The sequence below is a fragment of the Pseudonaja textilis genome, chromosome 3 (assembly GCF_049901715.1).
Source record: "Pseudonaja textilis isolate UNSWEBS1 chromosome 3, rPseTex1.2, whole genome shotgun sequence".
NCBI lineage: Eukaryota > Metazoa > Chordata > Lepidosauria > Squamata > Elapidae > Pseudonaja > Pseudonaja textilis.
The window spans coordinates 161523247-161546706 of NC_141992.1; the positions used below are offsets into that span (position 1 = coordinate 161523247).

A 23460-nucleotide genomic window follows, 5' to 3' on the forward strand; every position below is an offset into this window, starting at 1 on the left:
ACTTCCAGATTATTTAAAGTATTTTCACTTTTTTAGACATCAGATTTACTATATCCGGACAAGGTTAAGTCAATTCCAACAGCTTGTTCAGGTCATGTTAAAGGTATATACATGTCCTAAAACCCTTTTCATTTCATGTGTTAATTATGACAACGCACTGCGCCATCTTAGCTTGTTTAGACTTGCTTCAACCTAGAACGAATTGCTGTGCTGTAATAATCAGAATTAACAACAATTAAAGGAGCAAACAGGTTAAATCGAGACATTTACAAATGGAATAATTACCAAGACAAATTAGTTTACAGTAATTGCCATATTTATGTATGAGAATATTCCAAAATGTGAATATGCATACTAACAATATACACATTATTATTAAACACGACCGCAGTATTTGTAAAGAAAGCAATATTTAAAAAGTAATTAGTCCACTCCATAAGCCCGTTCTTAAAATAGTATTGCTTATATGGTATTTGTTAGAACATATCCTGTCTGGGAAACGTGGTCCAACAGACAGGAAACGGTCGAAAGAGGTCGCAAGTGCTTAATCTTCCCTCCGTGCACGTAGAAGCAAACTATCTAACACAAACAAACAAACATATTTTCACGGATAAACCTTTCATTTTCCCCTTTCTTTTGACAGCTCTAACAAGTCATTTTTCGAGTCTCTTACTTACTTGAAAGTAGATCCCATTGATCTCAATGGAATTTACTTCCACGTAGACTCAGGTCATGGAAAAATCCACTCCTCGCTGAAAAAGGTTATTTCTGGCTCAATCCCATACAGGTGAATTGCAGATAAAACTGGTCCTCTCCTCACCCGCTCAGGCTCTCTGGCCACACCCACGCCGCCCGATTGGCTATTGCTCAGTTTAAACAGAGCAGCGCGGTGACAGCCGCCAGCTACTCAAGGACTGTCGGAGCTCTGAGCTCGCATCAGAGGCGCTTCCAAGCTTCATTTGCAGCGAACGGCGAGGCGCAAGAACTGCTTAACTCGCTCGGCTGCTCGCCTTTTGGAGGCACCCGGAGGGGCCCGACACTGACCGGGCCGGTGGAGCTCTGTGGAAATGAGCAGCCCCGATGCTGGATACGCCAGTAGCGACGACCAGGCGCAAGGACGGTCCTCCCTCCCTCCCCTCATGATGCAGTGTCAGTGGGCAGAATCGCTGAGCCCCTTAACCGACGGCAAAGGCAAAGGCGAAGCGGCGGCCGATCAAGTACATCAGGGAGCCTCGGGCCGGGCCAAAGGGGAGACCCGCATTCGCCGCCCCATGAACGCTTTCATGGTCTGGGCTAAGGACGAACGCAAGCGGCTAGCGCAGCAGAACCCGGATCTGCACAACGCGGAGCTTAGCAAGATGCTGGGTAAGTCCAATGGGCGTCGGTGGAGCGGGAAATCGCTGCGAAAGGAAGCTGAGAAATACTGCGCGGTATTACTTTTCTGTGTGCCACCCAAATATTGCGCACTATTATTTTTCTATGTACCGGCCCGTCGCGGAATAACCCCTGTTGTCTTCGGAAGTGAGACTGCGGGAACTTTTGTACAGGAACTAAAGCAGCAGCCTCGTGACCCAGTAGACTGGCTTGTGAGTTTTACAGAGCGTTGCGCAACCCGACGCTAATCCAGGGGTCCTGAATCCCCTGAATCGACGATGACTTTCTCCGGCAAGCTTTTAGGGAAGCTCTTAAAAGTCTGCCGGGAATAGTCTCTCTCCCCCCCAACAGGCGGTTAAAATCCTTGCCAGCCTTCTCATGCTCCGCTAAAGATTGTTCGCGGCAGCTCCTTAATAGATAGGCCATTCGAAGAACCAGAACGTGGCGAATGAAATAATCTAGCTTGCAGCCGGCCATTACTCGTCGTTGCTTTCCTAGTGGTGATGCCGAAAAACGGCTTAGTTACTGCCACGAACTGAAATGTACTTCAGGAAAGTTTCTAGAAAGAAAAACGCCTTGTGGTGATTGGCTTTTCTTTGGTAGCCCACTTCCTTGGGTTTTCGCATCCTTTTTTTTTTTTTCGCATACTACGGCCTCAGCTGGGCGGGATCGAGAGGGGACCTAATTGTAGCCGAAAACACGAGCCGCGGTCACTTCCTCGGTTACAGGAAGAGGCCATAAGTTTTAACCACTAGTTATCAAGTCGTGCCACAATAAACCACCTACTCCCCTGAAGGCAGGCGGGTCTGAGGGGAAAAGCGACTCCCCGCCAAAACCAGTGAACTGGATTATTTCCTCCCACCACCCACGAGCCCAGCCACAGCTTGGCCCTCGGTTTCCGCTCGCTCGGCTAAAACTCCGATTTCTCCTTTGCCTTGACAGGACAGTCGTGGCGGGCGCTGACCCAGGAGGAGAAGCGCCCCTTCGTAGAGGAGGCGGAGCGGTTGCGGCTGCAGCACATGCGGGACCACCCCCACTACAAGTATCGGCCGCGGCGCAGGAAGCAAGTCAAGCGCCTTAAACGCAACGACGGCGCCGCGGACGGTGGGAGCGGCTTCCTCCCAGTTCAGCATCACCAGATGGGCCTGCCCGGAGAAGTGGGAAATGCAGGCAGCTGCGAGGGGCTCGGCCTTTCGTACGCAGAGCAGCCGAATTACGCCGGCGGGAGCTTTCATTACCGGGACTGCGCGCCGCTCCCGCTGTCGGCTTTGAGCACCCATTTCGGGAACTACAGCCTGCCTACGCCGGAGCCCGAATCCCAGGGCGGCGCCTGCGCAGAACCTGTCTTTTTCCCGCCTCCCCACCCGGAGGAAGGTGGCTGCCTGCTGGGCCCCTACGGCTACCCGACGCCGCCCGGGTCCGAGTATCCGTGCAACGGCGTTCCTGCCGGCGGCCATGGCAACAACGGTGGTAGTCCCAATGTCGGCGTCAGCCTTTTCCGTAGTCGCTTCCAGGTGCCCTTGGCCTCCTACCCTTCCTCGCCCGCCCCGGACCACGCGCAGCAGCAGCAGCAGCAGCAACCCCGTCGCCGAGCGGAAGCCCCCGCGGGGCTCGAGCAGCTGCCCCCGCACGACGTGGACTTGCTGGCAGATGTGGACCGCGCCGAATTTGAGCAATATCTGCCCTTCGCCTGCCGCCCGGGCGACCTGGGGCTCCCTTACGCCAGCCACGAAGGCCCGGAGGCTAACGCCGCTGCCTATTATTGCGCGGGTGGGGCCGGAACGTATCCCGAGTTGTGAGTCCAGCGTCTCCAGGCGAGTGAGGGCGGGGCAGGTGTACCCTGCTAATCCTATTTATTGTAATTTATTGACGGCGCTTTTCTAATAGCCATTTATAGAACCTGAAACGAGGGAAGGATCTCCCGAGTTTCTGAAAAAGGCCGCGAGGCTTTTTCTTGCAAGAGGCTCCCTTCGTGGGAATACAGGCATATCTTGCCTTGTTCAGGTTTTGTACAGAATGGGTTGGGCTCGGATTAAAGCGCCAGGATTAAAGTTTGACTTGGAACAGCTTGGCAATAAAAACCCAAAAGAAAAAAAAATCCTTCAGGTGGTTTTTACACCAGGGTGTTGTGGAGTTGTGTCATTCTTCAGAGACTTTGTTACCTCAGAAAATAACATGCCATGAATGGTTGAATATCCCCGCTAACTTTGCACACACAACTTTACAATCTCACTTTGCACATTACAGTACAATATTCTCATAAACTCCAAATCAATCACAGTGTGTCTTAATGTGGCTGGGTAATCTTGAAACTAGAGGTCCCAGCTAAGCTCCTGGAATGGCTTTCCCATAAAGGAGACCCCACTACATCTGTCCTAGTTTCCCTGGACCAGTGTGCTTATGAGAGGCCGATTACCTGGGTGGGGCCAGGAAGTAGATTCTATAATGTGTGAAATGAGACCTGACAACTCCGTAGCAAATCTCCATAGTTTTCAACCCTTTGGCCTCATTCTTTTACCTGGAAAGTATTCCAAGCAGTAAATATTGAAAAAGATCCCAAAGATAATCAGATGAGAAAACATGAATGCTTTTGCCTGGCTTAGATCTAGTGTTTGAACATGCTTTATTCCAGTAAGTGTCACCTACTGATAAGTAAGTATTGGGAAAGTTAGTTTAAATAGTCAGCTTCTCTCACAATCTGATCCCTAGGACATTCTCTGAAGGCTCATAGCCTGCCAAAGTATTCTTAGCATTAGAAGGTGTGTTTTAAATCTGATGTGCATTTAATGCCTATTATTAGTATTAATTTGAGCAAATTAAATGAGTGTAATTAAATGTGCTGTTTCTCGGTTCTATTCCAAGAAACAGAATTTTGTATACCTTGCTTCCTTCAAGAATGTCTTTAACTTCAGTATTTTAGGAGATTACAATCCTTAGTTATTTAGGATTGTAGTACATGGGTGCAAGCTGGACTGTACCACTGCTTGGCTCTCTCACCTTAATAAGCTGAACTGTTCACACTTAATATCATCAATTTAGGACTACCAGATCCAAGGACTAGCAAAAATTGGGATAGCAACAAAGAGAACCTGGTGTCTGATATTTTACAGCCCTAATCAGGTAATGAATGGATGCAAAAAAAATACGTGCCAAAAATTAACTAAAATTATCACACAAAAAAATCGGAGGAGCTAAGATGTAGAAAATCTTGTTGCCCTCTTTGGTAGTGCATTACCCAGGCTATGGTCAACTGAACCACAGATGAAATTGCTGTTGAGACTTTGCTAAGGCAGGATCCTTCAGAAGAAACCAAAAGCAAATGAGCCATCCTGAATTGATAGCAGGCAAAAACCTGGATCATGTGTCAGGAAGGGATGGGCAGGAGCCTTTTACATTGACATCCACTTATTTTATACCTGTTGGGAGCAGCACGACAGTACAGTCTTGCTATTAAAAGTATATAGAATTATTTTTTTTTTCAGATTTTGGCCCATATCTGTATCCTTTTGTAAAGAATACGAACATGATGCATTTTCCTTTTTCCCCCTCCTTTCAATGTAGAAAGCAAAAGCAGATAGCATGTATTCTGACGGATATGGGTTGGAGTCTATCTTGCAGCAAACAAATAAATCCTGGAAACAATCCCTCAAAAGAGCAAGACTGAGATTATACAATATTTGTGTATTAAACTTGTGGATATGCAGATAAGTGATTTCCCATCTTGTTGCCTGTAACCTGGGTTTGAAGACTTGCTCAGAAGTATGTTCCATTGATCAGGATTTAAATTTTGTAATAAACATGATTAACTTTTTCAATTCCAAGTGTCTTGTTTTTTATTTTAGTATTGGAAAAAGCTCTAGTCAAACTGTAATCAATCCCATTTTATGTATATTTCCCCCAAGGAGATCTGGAGGATTTGATATTCCATCTCAAATCCCCCTCCTCTCCCTCTCCCCCTCCCTCTCCCCCTCACTCCCTCTCTGAATTTGAATCCTGATCTTATGGATCTAAACTGAGGAATCACTCCCTAAAATACGAATAGCCATTTCTCTGAAAGTCTTCCTTTGTAGCTTTTATGATACTTGATTTCAAGACTGTAGTACTACAGCATGAAAAGTCATGTTGCAATTAGTTGGGTTCAAATATTACATGCAGCAAAAATTAAAATATCCCCAAATCACTCTAGGGCTTAATATCCCAGAAAATACTGTTTCATTAGGCTGTACTGTATATAGCAAGGTCAGTCTTATAAAGAAAACATAGCTTATTCAAACCTTTTTGGTAATCACATCTTCAGCAGAGTTCAGACATGCTTCCAATTAAGGGAAAGTACCTTTATTAACTAGACATTTTTTAAAAGATTTCCTCTGCTATATCAACAACTTGGTATGCCACTGACACAATGACAATAAAATAAAGTATTTTTCACACTGGACTGTAAGTGGGCAGCAGGAGAACGTTTTGAGAACATGCATTAGCTGTCCAATATACAATACTCTCTCCTGAAATACACATATGTTCCCAAGGAATCTGTCAATAGTTAATCTAAATTGAGTTGGTCACTTTCACACAAATTTCTGGAAAAGGTGAAAGTGCCATAAATTTTACACACCATGGCTTGTGTTGGATTAAGCAGGAAAAGCCAGTTATTTTCCAGAACAAGCAAAATCATAAGTCTGCTTTACACATGGAACAAAGCAAATGCCAGTCAAGGGAATAAATGGGGATGATGTAAACTATAAATGTAGACATTTGAATGGAATCATACTAGCTGTGTTTTATCTGTCACCCAGTTCTGTGTTCGTTTGATGGGAAGAAAATTCCTGTTAATGTCAGTAGGCTGGGTAGGCCTGTTGTGTAATGGTGTTGGGGTGCATGCTTCCCCAGCAGTAGGTCCACTGTATCTGAGGCCTGTCTGAGAGAAGGCTGGATAAGATGCAGCCATATTATCTCATCCTGTTACCTTCTATTACAGCAGTGGGTTTTGTTTTGTTTTTTTCAAAGAAAGGGAGGAATCCACAGTATGAATTTCAAGGCATGAATTCTCCATATCTCAATCCCTAATTCAAATCATTTAAAATTCCAATTTTCTTAAACATCCATGGGCCTTCTCTAGATTTGGACTCCAAAATCCAGGTGCCCACTAGAGAGTTGGAAAGTAGTACGAAAATTCTGGTCTCACTATGTCACAGGTATCTGTTTCCGTTTCTGTGAATGTATATGGTCTCAGAGAACAGCATAAACATGTTTATTGATAATCTTAGCTGGTTGGTAGATCTATCACTTGGATATCTTAACTATGGTACCATACATGTTGAAATAATTCTGACCACTAGAATTAACATTCAGCTATCTTCTGGCTTTTGCTTCTTGAACAGATTAAAGCAGAAACAGGCAACTTACACATTTCAAATATTTCAGACTACATCTCCTAACTATTAGACAAGCTCTTGAGCTTTATGGAAGTTGTAGTCTAAACCAGAGGTTGCCAACCGGTGGGCCATGAGAAAATTTTGGTGGTCCGCAGAGAAAAGGCACCCCCCCCCCAGAGCACCCCCCCAAAGCAATTAATCCAGGCTGTGCCACCCACATGGCCTGCAGGAACCCTCCCCGCCCACTCACTCCTCATCTGGCAAACTTTCCTGCCAGTCACATGACTACCAAGCCACACCCACAAATTAGACCATGGCCACAAACAGGTTGTTAAGAAATTTGAATCCCATCCCTGCCTCTGTGTGTTTGGGGGGGCGGAAAGGAGAGGGAGAGAGAGAGGTTACTCACCAACGTCAGCAAGCCACTGTCAGTCAAAATTCATATTAGTGGTCCCCGGGATTTAAAATTATGAGTTTGGTGGTCTCTGAGGTCCAAAAGGTTGGCGACCCCTGGTTGAAACCATCTAAAGCAGGGGTCTCCAACCTTGGCAATTTTAAGACTTGCAGACTTCAACTCCCAGAATTCCTCAGCCTGCAAAGCTGGGAGTTGAAGTCCACAAATCTTAAAGTTGCCAAGGTTGGAGATCCCTGATCTACAGGATATCCAGTTGCCTGCCATTCTTCAAGGTAGGGACATAAAAATTGAAATGCAAGAGCCAAAATACTCTGAAATTGTCACAAAACATTGCAGGGTAATGGAGTTCTTATTATTCTAGCTGGCCTGTTGCCAAGCTGGTGCCACTGAGTATGCTTAATTCTTATTCATGTCTTACATAAGTACCAAACTCTTATGTGAGTTTGCTATATAAACAAATGATTTTAAGGAATTAAGATGGAGACTCTACTAGAGAGTGATGTATTCCTGACCTTAAGTGGTCAAAACTCTCCCTTCTCAAAATGAAGACTGCCCCAAATAAGTAAACAGGAAGATACTAGCTTTCAAAGTCTTTTCTCCCTTCTTCTGTACCTTCATTTCCATTTCATTGAATAGAAAGAATTAGGGAGAAGCCGTTCCACAAATAACTTGGCTCCATGCTACAGGTGAGAAGGAATACTTTGAATTTCACATGGAAATACCAGTCAGTTTGAGTATACCAAGGTGATGTTCATGTCCACCTGGATGCTGCATTATGAACCCAGTTGCAGCTTCCAGATATTGAGGGCAGTCTCATGTGGCATGTCATACAGTAATCCTTTCAGGAGATGACAAAGGTGTCAGTGACATGAGTAGTGCCTCATGGTCCAGAAAAGGATGAGGGAAATGAAGGAAAGTAAACCCAAAGTTGCTTTTTTAAGAGGCAACTGGACTTTCTGGTTTTTCTTTTGCTTCTTTGAAGAAGCTTCTTGGATGAGAAGTGAAATGTCTTCAAAGGAAAACCAGAAAGTCTAGTTGCCTCTTGAAAAAGCAACTTTGGGACAACCATGACCTGGATGACTAATCTCCATAGAAGAAAAGTAAAGTTGTACAAAACCCACTCAGCCACTGTTCCTTCTCTTCAAATAGGAACAATGGGTCCAGAAAGACCACCAGATTATGTATAAATTCTGTTTGGAGTAGCTCAACACCATCCAAAACCAAAGATTGAAAATATTAACAGTTCCACAAATTCCTAAACCCAGAGCCATTCAGTCTTGGTAGAGTAGAGCTGAAGCCTGTTCTGCCCCAGCACTTGCTAAGAAGCAAAGTGGATATCTTAAGATTTATATAAACAAAAGGTAACTAAATGTACCACTTAAAAATCCCTCTTAAATTCAGTCTAAAAAACAAACCTGTTGTTAAAAGGCAGCCATTATCATTAATGTTACATACAATAAATACACACTGATAAGATGAAAAAAGTATATACATATGAAGCATATTTCTAAAATATAATTTTGACTCCACAATATCTTCTACATCACTACTCATATATAAAAACAATGTAAATAATTTCCATTGCTCAATCATTTGGAGAATTGCCTGTGTTTTGTTTATTTACTTTAGATATAAGACACATAATAGTTGGCCCTTTTAATTTCCTGCCCATCAAGCAAGATAAAACACTACAAAATGAAGATAATCCTCTGGATACACACTTATACTTTTTTGTTCTTTAGGGCAAGTAAGTGGATCTTACCTAAATGGTGAGAAAGTAGATAAAAACACTTTAAGTCTTTCTCAATAATTATGTCCTGTGTTTTTATAACACAGAGCTCTATAATTAATGACTTAACTTTCCAGTTAGTTAGCTTAGCATGTTATGTTTTTACTACTAATTGCCTTGTAAATTTTTTCCTTGCGATAGTAACGTTGAACAATTTGCTTAGAATCAATCAGACATTTTGGTGATATTTTTAGCATTTGCAAGGAGGAGGAAGAGAAGGAGGAGGAGGTGGAGGAAAAGTGGTGGTTGATACTTCTTGTGGAGAAATAGAATGGAGTTTGTACCTTTGAACAGAGAAATGAATGGTCAGAAACTCAACAAAAAGACTCACCCAAGCAAAATAAAATCAGATTTTTTTTGATTCTATGAATACTCGTGTATTCTTTACCATAATGACAGGACCTTTGTAAGACTGTAGTCAGAAAAGAAAGTTATGGCAACTAAATTAACTATGTAGCTCATGAGTAATCAAGGATTTGCTACTGTTGACTATGTAATCTTGTAATCTAAGGTTGATATTGTTGGAAAAAAACAGTAACTGTTCTTCTTTTCTCACAGATAATAGGATATTATTAAATGCAGGAATGTTTGCATCTGTGGCATATACATTCTAGTATCTTCTCCTAAAAAAGGATAATATACTTAACCAGGCCATATAAACAAAAATAATCATTTCCTATGAGAAACCTACAGGTATTGAAAATCCTGAATACAGAGTGATTTTATTTTCTTCCTTGAAGTTATTCTCTAAATATTGGATGTGCTTAATGGGATTTCTATCAGCCCGTTTTGGATCTGAAAGCTACTTGGTAAATGGAGAAGTTAAGTTCAAATAACTGTTTGAAAGAATGAGTGAAAATAATAAGGGAGTTCCTTCTAAAATGGAATAGTGCAATAGGTCATTATTGTCATATCTGAAAGTTGTTCACAGAAGAATCAAACAGGAAAGGATTTCTCTATTTATTTATTTTTTGGCTGTGGTTTTCCACTAGCATCTGTAGTAGTGGTGGGATTCAATTTTTTTTACTACCGGTTCTGTGGGCGTGGCTTGGTGGCGTGGCAGGGGAAGGATACTGTAAAATCTCCAGTCAGAGGTGGTGTTTGCTGGTTCTCTGACCTTTTCTGTAGAACCCTCTGGTGTTGAATGAAATGAATCTTTGGTGAGGCCAATGTTGTTCTTCCTATATATTTTTAAAATTCAGTAATGTTCTTATGAACATCCCTTTTTATCAGATGTTTTGGCTCCTGAATGGAATTTAATCCTTTATCTTTTGTGATTTCTTACTTTTATTTATTATTTTGTATAGTCTCATAGGACACTCATGTTTGTCTCATATTTTGTTCTCCCTATTTCATCCCCTATTCCTCCTCTTAATACGATGAGCAATATAGCACTATTTATGTAATGACACTTAATATACTTCAATAGAATTACTACTTTTTAAAGCCTTGGATACAGGTGAAACATTGTAGGATTGCAGGTGCCTTTATTATAGGTAGGCAACTCTTCAGATAATCAGTCTGGTGTAATGGTTAAGGTCTCAGGCTAGAAACTGGGAGACTGTGATTCCTAATGCTGTCTTAGGCCAGCTGGGTGACCATGGGCCAGGCATCCTCACTCAGCCTTAAGGAGCAGGCATTTTCAAACTCTTGCCAAGAAAAAATTCAGGAACTACAGGTAGTTGCCAGGAGTAAAAAAAAAAAACTGATAACAAGGCATAAAACAAAAAAAAAGAAAAGAAACTTCCTTCCCTCAAGAAATTTTAAAAAAAACTCAGAGAAACAAACCTCAATTAAATCACTGTATCCAGTAATTTGTGTCACTGTCTTTTAAATTATCCTAAAGTTACTGCTTGTTACATCATTAGATTTGCAATGTAAGAGCCTAACATTTTGCAAGAAAATAATGTGTCTTTAAACATATATTATTAAACAAATTGTAAAATAGTGCTATTCATTAACACTCCCAATCCATTACAGAACTTTGGACTGTTTCAGTATTTCATTTCTTTAATCCAATATTGGCTAATCTTGACTTAACAGGTGTAAATTGAAGATCCAGAGAAGTTGTTGATAGTTCAGAGCTTGACTGGCTCAGGGGCTAAAGCACTTAAGGAAGCTTATGAGGATCGTGGAGTTATTTTTTGGAGGTGGGGGAATAGCATACTTATTAGCAGAGGTCAAGCTAATCCAACCACAGGTTATAATTATTGACCATTAAAGTTTTAAAATATAAAGCAGGATGAGCCATGGGGCAAATACCATATGCAATACAACACAACACAACACACACACACACACAGATTAATTAAAATTCAGCAAATCATGGTTACATGATAACATAAATAATTGGTCCTGCTGATATTTTGGGTTTTCCAGAAATTAAAAATAAGATTAATTTTAATTCCAAATGAATATCCTGTTTGATTATACAAATGAAAGAAGTGCTGTTAATTCCACAAGAGCTGTAATTTTGTCTTGGCTTCTGCAAATCTTTATTATAGTCCAACCTATCGAATTCCTTATTAGTGACCAGTTCACTAATAAGAAATATTCCTATATCTAGGAATAAGAAATAAATGTGGGCTTTTAGCTCACATTTTAAAAATTAGACAGGGCAGAGATAATGAAATAGATAGACTTGAGACAAAACTTAATTTGATTCACCATTAATTCAGATGAAATAGCTTACAATACTATGATTTCTTCCTCAACGGATGATAGTCCCTGGTTGATCTTGTCAGGGTTCAGAAGATAAGCAAAGGCCAACTCAACTAAACGTTATGATTCTGCTAGATAAACATAAGGATGTAGTCTAGATTAAGGAGTCAAAAGAACACCCTGAAAGAAGTCAATGGCGAACCAACTTGATAGAAAAGCTTAAAAAAGTGTGAGAAGTGTACTTTCAGGTTATATTGTAAATATTCAAATATATCTTTAGTGCTATTAGAATTGACCACAGCTGGAAGAATGATAATTGGATCCCCGAAACAGGTGTAAACCCTAGAAGCATTGGAAGAGAAAGACAAATGTATATATACAGTAAATATGACAGCCAGTTTGGTCTGGTGGTTAAGGAACCAGACTGAAAACCCGGAGACTGTGAGTTCTAATTCTGCCTTAGGAATGAAAATTGGCTAGGTTTTTGTGGCCAGTCGTTCTCTCGTGCAGCTCAGTTCTGATTATGGAGAAAATAGGAAGAGGAAGAAGTATATTAGATATGTTCTCTACCTTGAGTTATTTATAAAAATAATAAAGGCAGGAAAAAATTGCTATGAATTGGACTGTAGTATTTTATTGGAAATATGTCTTTCTTTGTTATTAAAGGATGTATATCAGTGATGATAGGAACACATATGCTGTTTTCATTTACATGCAATTTTTTAAAGGAAAGGAATTTAGTGCAATTTACCTTCAAACTTTTATCTGTCCTTCTACTTTCAGAGATGTCCATAGGATGCAGTCAGAAAAGTCAATATGGTGGCTATAGTGGTATAATCAAAGCTCAGCTTTAGGTTTTTTGTTTGTTTGTTTGTAAGTTGCATAAAAGTGATAGAACTTTGATTGCCACCATCTTTCTTTTTTTAAAGTTTATTCCATCTTTATTACTTTATAATTAAGTTGAGCGAGCAAACCTATGTAGTATTTCTTCATTCTCTTATTTTCCCCACAATCCTGTGAGGTGGCTTGGGTTGAGAAAGAGAGTGGTTTGAAATCACTCAGCTGACTTTTGTGCTTAAGGTGGGACTAGAACTCACAGTCTCTTGATTTCTAGGCCAGCAACACATCCTTGCTAGCTCTATGGATTGTTTTTGTCTGTTAAATAAAGCAAAATGGGAGAGTTATATTTAATTATTTCAATTAGGTTTTTTTATAGGAAAAAGGAAAAGAATTCTAATTTAGCAACATCAGAACTAGGCAAAATTAAGTTTCATGTTTTGGTTTAGCCCACCTGTCTTTGTTTCCTACTTTACTGACCTCTGTCTGCCCTTTAAATGATAGATTAGCTGTGAACATCCTTTAAAAAAGGAAATAGTGTTCTGTAAAATTCACACCATCATTTCAAATTTAGCATCAGAATCAGGACATCCTAAAATAAAATCTGTGTCAAAAATAGATTTGTGCATGTGTGTTGGGAAAACTGTCAGGTTGAAAGCAAACAATCTACTTAAAGTTAATCTCTGAGAAAACATGTATACAAGGAATTATAGTATCTTCTTTAGTTGCTTGGTATTGTGCTGATAAGAAGGGAAGCAAAACAATAGCAATAACTTTGATAAAGCAAACTAATAAGAGCCAAACAAAATAAAAATTGGAAGCTCTATAAGTCAGAGCCTATAAATATACTACAAATAACAAATTATAGAAGTTCTATAATTCAGAGCCTATAAATATACCATAAATAACACATATTTGATTCTTTTAAATCAAATAATGATTTAAATAATATATTTAAATATATATATGATTGAATGGTTAATGTTTACAATACTATGCCAATCCACAATTATTTGTGACATGTAAAGCAAAATATAACTCTTTTGCACACTTCAATTAGAGTTTACAATGCATTCTTTTTTTAGAAATATTTATTTAGCACTGTCAAATTTTAGTAGTTTTTATTATTTATGATTGTGATGCATCATTCAAAATGACAGAACATCTAACTGCGAAGAAACATAATGATTGTGATTATTAAATACAATAATGCATTGTCTTCAAAATTCATGCTTGCATGACAGGGTAAGCTGAATCATTCATATTTATAAATTGAATAGTTAATTCTATTAGGGAGAAAATCCCCATGTCCTATAATATGGACTATATATGAAATGAACTCAGAACAAGCATTCTGACATAGAGGTCAATACTGAAATGCAATAACAGCAACATCAATAATGCATCTGCAGTGAAAATGTCAATGATGCTATCCAGAAGAATACTGATGGAATGTAATGAGCAAATCTGGACATGGTTCCACTCAAATGTACATTGTGGCAATGAGCAGTGAATTATCTGTAATCCTCTCCTATTGCATCTGCTGTTGATGGGAGTCTTCAGGGTCGATATAATGGGGTTAAGATTTGTAAGGGATATGGGTTTGGACATAGTTTTATTTACTCAGTAACTATATGCATACAGTATAAATACCAGTTTTAAATAAATACCACTTTCATATTCTGAAAAGCACAATCAAATCAGACATCTGAATGTTTAGTCACATGAAGCATGCTATTACCTAGATGAAAAGATCAACCAACAACATAGGTAAAACCCAGTAGAATTTCCTGAACCACTTTCTCCAGTGTGTTGCAACTCAGAACCTTTCAGTTTGTAGTTGAGTTTGGTAAAAATCTGGATAAGCACTAGATGGCAGAGTGCAGCTGTGGAAACAGTAAAGTTTTGTTGCTACCTGTGGTTGCTTGCAATTTTGCACCTGATAGATCTGTGTATAACCCTAGATTTCTGTTAGTTATAACAGTTTGCACTAAAGATTTGACTGACAATCCTTGCTCGTTGGCATATCTGTTGCATTTCTTAATAGTGCACAGAAAGTGCCAGTGCTAAAAACCTAGAACTAGATTTGTTTATATTTATAATTGTTTGGCAGTTTTACTCAATTTATACACACATACATATCTTATTTCTAACCTATTCTAATTTCTAAGATCTTAAGTACAGTTGTGAAAAAAATAAGACCTTGTGAACTCTGTTTAATCAGATGATTAACTATCCTACTTTATTTATTTACATAGTATATCCAGACAGGAAATCTCCCCCCTCCCACTGCTGCCTTGTTTTTGTGATTGTGTAGATCATAGATATTAGCTACATCTGTTTCCTGTGGAGTAAGCTCATGTTACTTTTGCCCAGCAGGGAGCAGACTTGCTGCAGTTTTGGTTAATCCTGCAATAATAACAGAAAATGCCAAATATTTAATTTAATTATTTAGAATTAAACGTATATATATATGCAGATATATATCAAGATTTGTAGTTACATATTTAACTGAGCCTATGATTGAATCTAGAAAATAATTAAACATGGAAGACATTTATTAAAGTGGTAAATTTGGGGAAAAAATGTAGAAAACCTGTAGTTTTCATATAAATAGTTCAGATAATCTCATGATATATTTTCCCTCTTACTTTTATTTTCACAAGGGAGAAATTAATCTGAACTGAACTAGCAGCCATTTCTGAAATGTTACATTTTCAGGCCAAATGCTCAGCTCTACCTGACAGTCACCTGAACTTAATGGCTCAACATCTAGGTATGGTAGTGAAAATGAAAATTGGTTAACGGAGTCCCTATTTGTTACTTCTGTGACAGGATACTTCCTAGTTCCTTTCCTGTTCCCTTTTTCAGAATTAGAAATATACTAGATAACCTGTGCCCTGTTGGGTCATTGTTTCAGAGTAGCAGGGTGAGCACTGGTGGGCAAAAGCCAGTGAGAACGGGAGCAACTTCTAACTTCTTGTTGATTTCACCATTGAATTTCCTAGTGGAAAGCTGGCAGGGAAACCTTCCTTCCACCTTCTTTCTTTTCTCCCTTCCTGTTTCCCTCCCTCCCCCACCTCCCTTCCTTTCTTCCTGCCTGCCTGCCTGCCTGCTACCTACCCTGCCCTATCCTTGCCAAGTAGGCAGGCAAGTGGCTGCTGCTGGGTGGGGAAGGAAGAGAGGTATTATTAGACTGGCTGGGAAATGGTCACGGAACATTGAAAATGAAGACCATGTGACCCCGGGAGCAGCCCAGCACAACAGCAAAAGGCGGTAACACTGACCTACCCATAACTTCCCCAAATTTCATTCCCTTCAGTTAGGAGTCCTGGATTTTGGACACATCCTATACACTATCCCTGTAGTGTTTTGTGTGATCTTACCTGTCAGCTCTTCAAGCTAGACTGGACTAGGAAATCAAAGTAATGAATCTTATGTCATTGTTATTATAAGGTTGTAGTAACAGAAACTTGCAATTATGAATGTGCTTCCCTCCCTTCATGCCTTTATTCTGTTAAGAATAAAGAATCAGGGAATCAGAGAGTCATGTATGAGGTGCTTTCTCAAATTATATTATGTCCCAAACTCATATTTTGTTTGTCTGATTGTTGCCTCAGATGTGTTTTTTCTGTCTGTTTTTCAGGGTTACTCCTCCTTCTCATTTCATTATCTGAACTATTTCATGATTATAACTGCAGATGTCATGGCATAAGAAGAGACATTAATAAAAAATATAATGTATACATTGTTTTCCTGTGTACTTTCATTGGACCTGAAGCATACCAACATCAACCTTGACGTAAGTACAGATCCAAACTATTAAAGCATGAGACTACCATCAATAGAGTATGATGGTGAGAAAGCAATAACATTAATGGTTAGTACTGTACTCTTTAAGCACAGTGATCCCTATTTCTGTTGTGTCTTTTATTAATGTAGCCTCCGGAAAGCATGATGCTCAAATTAGAAATGTTTATTATGCATCATCTCCAAGCGCAGGTGGAATTATAAAAGGATAAAACAGATGTCTGCTGCTAAATGAAAATTTTGGCAATTATTTCTGTCTTAAAATTGGTCTTAATTGGATGCATCCTTCAGAAGTCATTGAACATTCCTTATGAGCAGCATTTCAGATATACTGTTTAAATAATGAATTATTTGCGAATACCATATATTTTATAGTTATATGATAAGTGTGAAAAGTTTAGAATGGAATACTTATAATTTAAGATATGAAAAGGGCTTCATATTGTGGATTTTATTATTTCTTAGTAAATCTGGTTTATGAAACACACATAAATGAGTGTGGGTTTTTGCAGAAGATCCTATGACTTGAATTCCTTTCTTTTTCACTGCTAATATAAATTGCACAGTGCTTTTAGCTTCTCAGGTCACCCTTCAACATACAAGTAATCTGGTTAAGAAATTCATGCTGCGTCTGTGGGGATGGTAAGAGATAGAGAACAAGTTGAGCTATGAATGCTGGGCACTTTGCTCTGTGCCCACAGTTAGCTGCCTATCCTCAGATACCCTAAAAGAGAATCTTCTTTTAGAAGGAATAAAATACTTTTAATTTGAAGACTGAGCAATATTTGTAGATGTGAGTAACCCAGACAAAGTACTGTATGTATTTACTTAAACATGTTATTTCAACCACTATTTCATCAACTGTATCAAGGTAATAACTCATTGGGGAATTATTATTTTCATCCTAGAATTAAACCAGTCTTCTGAGCCCATTTTGTGTTCAGGATTAAAAATGGTTTTCTGCTGAAAATGCCTCATCATAGCAACAAGGTGTTTTTCTAGGCCGCACTGCAGCCTTTGTTTAGTGCATGTAGGTTAGGTGACTTGTTTTCGGATAATTCCATAGGCATGGATTTATGCTTTACAATTTCTTTTCTTTTCTTAGTTAGAGTGTCCTGCTCTTCCTCTTTTTAAAAATCATAGTTTTAGAATATTTAGCTGTATCTAAGCCCTGCCATGTCTCTCAATGCTATTTTCTTTTGATTGCCTCTCCTCTCTCGCTACATGCAACCAGTGGTGGGATTCAAATAATTTAACAACCGGTTCTCTGCCCTAATGATTCCTTCCAACAACCAGTTCGCCAAACTGCTCAGAAACTTAACAATTGGTTCTCCCGAAGTGGTGCGAACTTGCTGAATCCCACCACCGCATGCAACCGTAGTATGGCTATGACAACATAGTGCAGAAAAGAGGTACATTTATAAAGCAATGGAGGGAAGTGAGGAACCTAGGGACAGAGCAAAATCCCCAAAGTTCTCAAGCTCTTTGTCAGTTTAAGTATTCCATTAAAAACTTGTTCAGTAATCAGATTTTTTTCGGCCCCACATAAAGTGACAGAAAGCTCTAAAAACAAAGGAAAGAATAGAATAGAAGACAGAAAATAGAAAGATTTGCACCATAATTCATGCATTCTTTCTCCTAGTTGAGCAGACAAGAGGAGATTGTATTGAGATATCCATCAATTTAGCACCCTATTGCTACAGAGCCAGAATAAGGATGATAATTTAGACTATCAATTTTGGGGAGTCACACACATATGTGAGGTGTAAATATATAAATAAATCACAGCATCGTGGTGGTGGTGGGACTCTTTCTTGTAGTTCCAAGCACACTTGCTTGAAGTTATTTTACTACAGTCAGTAACCTTTACTAAATACCAGCTATTTGATTAGGCCAGATCACAACACAGATTCTGCAAAGAGTCCTGGGATGCTCCATAATTATGATAGGGTATAATAAGAGAATCTCAAAAGCCTATCAGAATTTTATTCTTCCCCATCATACACCAAACAAAATAAAATTGGGATTGCTTTGAATTTCTCATGCTTTCCACTTTCTCAGGAATACATTTCCATTCATTATCATCGCTTTAGCTATCGTCTATCCACTGAGGATGACAGGCCTCTTTCCAACCAATATGGTCCAGAGCTTTCTTTTGCCAATTGGTCCTACAATACTTGCTGATCTAATCAATCCATCTTGTTTTAAGTCTCTTTCATGGACACTTTTATCAAGTGGGCTCAATTCTATGACTGCCTTGGCTCATTTGCCATCAGTTGTTCTTGCTATGTGACCAACCAATTTCCAGTTTTTATATCTGGAGAAGAACTAAATGTAGTAGACCACTATACTTTGGCCAATGGATCTCAATGGAAAGATGCAATAAAGGAAATTGAACAGCGTGTTAAATATGGTTGGCAGGCATTCACCAAACTAAGCATAATTTTCAAGAACAACCTCCACTATGCATTTCCAATATATCTCCTATAATAGCACCTCCCTTCCAAGGTCATCACTATATCTTTTTAGAGAGTCTAAGAGGATATTAGGGGTCAGTATTCAGACAGTATCAACCTTCTCATATTTAATTCATGTACCACATGAATGTCAAGACTGCACAATCATCAGAAAACAATGCATAGCTCTTCTGTTGTCAAACGTTTGTTTGTTGTTGCTATAGCACCCATACAATAGGTAGTGCTGTGATTGGTACTAAATCAATAGCTAGACTCCTTTTCAGGAGAAGAGTGTTTATATATAACAGCAGTCTAATTATGTTGAGAGCAGCAGACCAGATCTTCGAACTTGGATTTTAGAGAAAGAGTCCTACTACTCATTCTTTTCACCATCTGAAAGAACTCTAGGAACGTGGTCCATCCTTCCAGCCCATCCAGGAGATGTCAGGTACAATATTGTTTATTTAACTCAGTAGGTTTTTTTCCCAACTTATGAGAAGTAGATTATTCCATAGTTAATGATAAATAGTATAGTAGCAGAAGTTTCAGGGATTTTTCTCTTTGCACAGGATCAGATTAACACAGTTCTTCAGTCTTTAAAAATCTTGAAATTATTGAAAATCTGAAAGATTAAAATATAGCAAACAAGCTTTCCATGATCTTAAACACCATAATTCTGATTTAACAGGAAGAACAATTTTGTTGCATGATAGAGACTATGTAAAGCAAGAGTTTACAAATTTACCAAGGCATTATATAGGAAGGTCCTATACTGAATGTATTTGAAATATGTAGTCTTTGATTCAGAATTACTAAAGGACACTTTGATGGTATTGATGGTATTTAGCTTCAAGTCATATGCAAAACTGAGGACCATACAATCTTAACTGCTAATTAGCCATTTGGTATAACTTTTCTTATTTTTATCCATATGGTCAGATTTCTAGAGGTATGGAGCTTGGTTGGACTATGGACAATGAACTACCCTCAACATATGAGCAACTTGTTTTGGAAAGAGATAGAGATAATAAATTCCCTGATACATGTTTAAAGTTTATTAACTTGGATAGTTAGATTTGAAAATGAAAAACACCAAGGTAATGTATTAGAGAAAGAATAATATGACATTCATAGTCTGATTCCCTTTTTAGAATTCTTTTTTAACAACTAATAAATATATTTCTTTTTTAATGCACCAGATTCTTCATTAACATAAGCATAATTAAACAGTGAGACCTGCAATTAATCCATGTTCACTTTTTTAGGAATAAATACTAGTGGCACAGGATTTGGCAGTTATCATGTAAATTTTTTAAGGGCAAAGGAAGACATCTGTCTTAAAATTATATATTTAAAATGTTTTAGTTAGCTTAAGTTTTCTCATAAAGAAAATTCTTCATGGATTGGGTAATCATTAGATGAATTTGTTCAAACTAATCACACTATCAGGTTTTTTTTTGTTGCTCAAAATCAAAAGTATATCATCTTCCATAGCATTGGCATTGATGAGGGATGAAGAGATATATCTGGAAGGCCACATATTTCCACTCATGTCTCATGAAAGAGTTTAAACTTCAAAATCTTCCTGGTTAGCTCCTTACATCTCCATTCTAATATCCTGGCTTGACCTATACTTTTTGCTTCTGTTATATCACAGCTCAGTTTCCTGCCAGACAATTATACCTTTTCTGCCTTTCTAATCTATATCCATTAAACTGTTTTTTAAGACTTTTTTTAAATTGAAGACTGTGGAATTTTAAAAAAAATTATACTTATTTATGAAAAACATCTGTTTGATTATCTTTAAAAGAAAAAAACAAATATTGAAACAAAATATAGTTTTGTAATATTATGCATTTTTTCATTTATCTAGTCCACTCATTTTAAATCTTAAGAGGATGATGTATATAGTAACATATTCTATCTATATTTTACTGGTTTAAGAAAACTTGAGACAGCATAACATTTAGACTATTTCAGTATTTGATCTTGGCTGAAGTGAATGTTGAACATTTATATAAAAGATAAGACTTTTTCTGTCTTTTCATTGAAAAGCTCATATTCTCTGTTAATAATAAGCTACTTTTTTCCTCCAAATTGCTTTCATAGGATGTCTGATAAGAGATTTCCCAATATATAATTTTAACAACTTTCAGTCATTCATATATTGTATAAAGATGCACAATCATCCAATATAAAGAGTGGGTACAGAAATAGGCAAAAGAGGCAGTGGTAAACTTGGAGAGATTTATTGCTGGTGGACAAGAAATGGGAAAAGTAGATGATCACACCTCATTCACTGGTGTGATATCTTCAGAACCACAAACTATACTGTAAAGAAAAAAAATTTTCCTACTAGAAAGTTGCTTTCCTCTTGGAGGCTATTAGTGGGATGAAAAAATTAAGGAGTAGTTGGAGCCAGGCTCAAACAACAATGGAGACACTTTCTTTTTTTTCTTATTCTCTCTCTCTCCCTGTCCCCCCTCCCTCCCTCCCCTCCCTGTCTTCCTCCTTCCTTTCCCCATTCTTTCTCTCTCTCTTATAATAAACTAGGAGCAGGGGTGGGATTCAAATTTTTTAACAACTGGTTCTGTGGGCGTAGCTTAGTTGGTGGGCATGGCCAACTCCATATCACTCACATTGAGGCACGCATCTCCTTGCCTGGCCTCTCATGACTGTGGGAATGCTGCAACAGTCATACGTGTGAAAAATTGTCATCAGTCACTTTTTTCAGTGCCATTGTAACTTTGAATGGTCACTCCACACAAGCAAAGTACCAGCAAAGGAGGGAAAAATAACTCCAGAGAAGTTCCTAAGACGGGAAGTCTAGTCCTGCCAAGAATGTAATAAGAGTTAACAGAGAAGCAGTTTCTGTAAGCAACACCAGAATGTTTCCTGCCTTCCTTACAGGATTAGACCAGTAATTTCTTCTAACAACTGGTTCTCCGAACTGCTTAGAGTATTAACAACCAGTTTTAGCGAATTGGTGTGAACTGGTAGAATTCCACCCCTGACTTTGAGAAAGATAGCCTTTATTTTAGGGCTGGCTCTAGGCTAAGGCCAAGTAGACACTAGCTTAGGGTTGTCAGATCTTAAGGACTGCCAAAATTGAAAAGACTTCTTTCTGAAAAACATAATAAAAAAGTGAAAAGCAGTAGGACATCCTGCATCCATTTGAGGGTTAAACAAATTTTCCCCAGAATAAATAGGGTGAAAATGTAAGTTCAAACACTGGAAGAAATAAAGAAGAAACAAGTGGGTGTTTTTTTTGAAATTCCTAATAAAATCAGAAGATGAGCCAAACCACGAGGCGTGCCAGAATATAACTTTGCCTAGGGTGCTGACATGCCTAAAGCCAGCCCTGCCTTTACTAGAATTCTGAGCTGATCTGTTGCTGGGAATTTTTGAAAATTATGCTGAGGCTACATGGAAGTAGACTAAGGGCCACAATCTGCTAATTCCAGAAAAAGACATTAAAGCAGCCAACATATTTTAGATTTGATGCTAATATAATGACAATAGTGAAGCATTGCCTCACCATGATGGAGTTCATTGATTCAACTATTAATAGCAACTATTTTGCTTAGTTCAATTCATAGATGGACTTTGCAATAGCATACAGTGAAACAATTTATTTTCAAAGAGTATCCCTTATTTACTTATCCAATGGAACATTTATGGGCTTTTTTTTGTTTTCTTTGCACACGTGTCTAGGAGAGATTTCTGTTGACTTTGTGTATCATTTACACCATGGCAATACTCTCGGGTTTTGTTGATATGAATCATACTGCCTTGGTATCATACTGAGTAAATTAATAACACAGAAAAATAAACAGTGTCCTTAGAAACTGTAAACTGATCGTGAAATTGTTCAGGGTTCCTGGATTTTTTTAAAAATTGACTTTAGTATCCTGATACATGAGAAAAGTCTCTTGAGCATGATTGGGTTGATAACAGTTACATGAAAATTATTGTGCTCAGATTAAATATTATACATGCCCAGGGAAGGAATTAATTTTTTCTGTACTGAGGCATACCAAATTCACATTGATGCTTAAAGCTTTGCATTTACAAAGTCATTGTAATCCTTTATAATGAGATTTTGGTCTTAGGGCAAGGCAGGAAAGTTCAAAGCATATTGGTATTCCTACATGGGCCTTATCAAAATCCTGTTTTTGAGCATTGGCATCTACAGATTCTAGCTGCTCTCAATCCTCTGTTATACTCATAACTTCTGGCCAGCATAGCATAATCTATTAAAGCAGAAAAGTAATTCTGAAACATTATTCCATGATAACTTTAGCTTTAGTCTTATTTAGTAAATTTTAAACAGGTTTTGTGATTCAAGGCTTTTTAAAAAAGAATAAATCAGCCAAACCTAGGATGGATACTTTACAAAGAAAAGGATCAGGAGCAGTTTTCTTCAAATGGTTTATAAGTTAGTAAATATGTATTCTTTTGATAACAATATTGCAAAGTGGAGGCAGCTTCCTTTAAAAAAGAAAAGCAGGGAAAAGTGTACAGAAAAATGAACACTACTATTCTGTATTGAGCAGTGGTAGGATTGAAATTTTTTTACTACCGGTTCTGTGGGCATGGCTTGGTGGGTGTAGCAGGGGAAAGTTACCGTAAAATTTCCATTCCCTCCCCACTCCTGGGGAAAGGATATTGCAAAATCCCCATTCCCCCCAGACCCCACTAACCTGCTTTCCAGCTCTGTTCTCCTGTGCAGGGCAACCAAAGAAG

At 38.5% G+C, this 23460-nt stretch overlaps 2 protein-coding genes across 2 annotated transcripts in view; both read left to right on the plus strand.

Annotated features, from left to right (window-relative positions):
- Positions 1–792: 792 nt before the first annotated feature.
- On the plus strand, positions 793–5188 carry SOX17 (SRY-box transcription factor 17). Its single transcript, XM_026699190.2, has 2 exons — positions 793–1365; positions 2317–5188. Exons 1-2 carry the CDS (start codon positions 1068–1070, stop codon positions 3171–3173), a joined length of 1155 nt encoding a protein of 384 aa, XP_026554975.2. The 5' UTR covers positions 793–1067; the 3' UTR covers positions 3174–5188.
- A 13833-nt stretch (positions 5189–19021) lies between these two features.
- Positions 19022–23460, plus strand: part of RP1 (RP1 axonemal microtubule associated) — a 198798-nt gene continuing 194359 nt past the window's right edge. Inside the window, exon 1 of the mRNA XM_087931244.1 lies at positions 19022–19162. The gene's annotated coding sequence lies outside the window, so the exon portion shown is untranslated. The remainder of the gene's footprint in view (positions 19163–23460) is intronic.

Coding starts and splice junctions, on each gene's coding strand:
- SOX17 (XM_026699190.2), top strand. CDS start 1,068: ATGAGCAGCCCCGATGCTGGATACGCCAGTAGCGACGACCAGGCGCAA. Junction 1,366..2,316: donor GGAGCTTAGCAAGATGCTGG/GTAAGTCCAATG, acceptor TTGCCTTGACAG/GACAGTCGTGGCGGGCGCTG.